The sequence below is a fragment of the Carassius carassius genome, chromosome 16 (assembly GCF_963082965.1).
Source record: "Carassius carassius chromosome 16, fCarCar2.1, whole genome shotgun sequence".
In the NCBI taxonomy this organism is placed as follows: Eukaryota; Metazoa; Chordata; class Actinopteri; order Cypriniformes; family Cyprinidae; genus Carassius; species Carassius carassius.
In genome coordinates, this window is record NC_081770.1 from 8274047 (window position 1) to 8275711 (window position 1665).

At 36.2% G+C, this 1665-nt stretch overlaps 1 protein-coding gene across 1 annotated transcript; it reads left to right on the forward strand.

Moving 5' to 3' along the window:
• LOC132160334 (ribonuclease-like 3) lies at window positions 1-1341 on the forward strand. The gene is made up of 2 exons (XM_059570101.1): window positions 1-170; window positions 359-1341. The coding sequence occupies exon 2, from the start codon at window positions 362-364 to the stop codon at window positions 806-808; it is 447 nt and encodes a 148-aa protein (XP_059426084.1). The 5' UTR covers window positions 1-170; window positions 359-361; the 3' UTR covers window positions 809-1341.
• Window positions 1342-1665: the final 324 nt, after the last annotated feature.

A 1665-nucleotide genomic window follows, 5' to 3' on the forward strand; every position in this document is an offset into this window, starting at 1 on the left:
AGTATATATCTGACCCATATTCTCTCTCTGCATCAGCTTGATTCTCCGGGGATCCTGCACTGCGACTGCTCTACACCACAGCATCAAGACTCTGAACAACTTACTGCAAAGCCTCCAGAAAAAAGAAGACTACTGTTAAAACAACCTATTCATTTACTCAGAACAACAAGGTAAGAACTACTCCGCAAGTATAAGATATACAAGAAATTGGGGGGGGGGGTACTGATTAAAACACTTTGACATAAAGTTGCACATCTGGGTTAAAGTAAAGTAACTAATATATCTTAAAATCAAATCAAACTGCTTTAATAAGTCAAACATCAGTAGAAGGTGTGTTGATGATTGTGTTGTTCACCAGGTCATGGAGATCCACGCGTCTGCTGTGATTCTGCTGCTGATCTTGGCTGCTTCTTTCACTGCTAATGGTCAACCAGATGATATAAAGCCCCGTTATCAAAAATTCCTCAATCAGCATTTGGGTCCTCATGTGAATGAGCATGCTTGTGACAAAGAAATCAGAAATAGAGACATCACTGCCTCTGGAACTACAAATGGCTGCAAAGAAGTCAACACTTTCATACAAGCAAATAAGAATAATATTAACGTCGTTTGTGGCGAAGGAGGAACTCCACAGGGCAATAATCTGTTTAAGAGCAACCAGCGTTTTCCTCTGGTCACGTGTAAATTACAAAGTGGGCAGAGACACCCAAATTGTAAATATAGAGGGAAGAAGTCCACTCGTAACATTGTTTTGGGGTGTGATAGAGGATGGCCTGTACATTACGAGGAAGGCATAATTAATGCATAGATGACAGACTAAATAGAGCCTCACAAAGCTTTACAATATTTTGCTAATCATTTGTTCACCACTTATTTTCTGTCAAAAAAGTGCAGTGGCTTTTAACTGTTTTCAGATGTTCTTTAAACCAATGCTTGATAAAGTCTAAAGTAAACCAATGAGATACAGCTGTGAACATAGACACAGTGGCAATAGATTTATAACATTGTTTGTTGTGCTTTATAAAGCTATATTACGATTGCTAATTATATTTGAGTAATAGATAAATGACCTCTGTCATTATGGAACTCTGTAGGATGGAGAATACGTCTCTCATAATGCACCAGTCTGTTTATAGATTCATTAAGCATAATGTTAAAAATGTATTTAACTTTAATGATATGTTCTTCATAATCTGTCTGAGGTCTTCACTTCTTCATACGAGTCTCTGTGTGTAATTGTGCATTTGTTTGCAAATCATATTCATGATTCAGCTAGTCTAACACAATTTTAAGCACTCTGTTAACAATTTTTGGGCATTTAAAAAATAATAAAATAAAAATTGGGAGTAGTGGATGTGCAAAAGATGAGGATAATAAAGATGAAGATGTTCACCACCTGTCTCTAATCTTCAAATAAAACATCTCTACTACCCTTAAACTCAACTGCTTGATTGTCTTGCATCTCAGCAACACCAGATTAGAGATAGTAAATATCCACAAACTAATATTTAGAGAACAGAAGAAAAATAAAGATAAAACAGCTGGAGTTAGACTGAGATCCAGATCAAAACCATGACTCAAAGTTTTGAATCCAAATCCAATGTGGCCTCATGATTAATACCACAAGATCATGACTATTAGACTATTATGGCTAATAAATCAGAT

Coding starts and splice junctions, on each gene's coding strand:
- LOC132160334 (XM_059570101.1), top strand. CDS start 362: ATGGAGATCCACGCGTCTGCTGTGATTCTGCTGCTGATCTTGGCTGCT.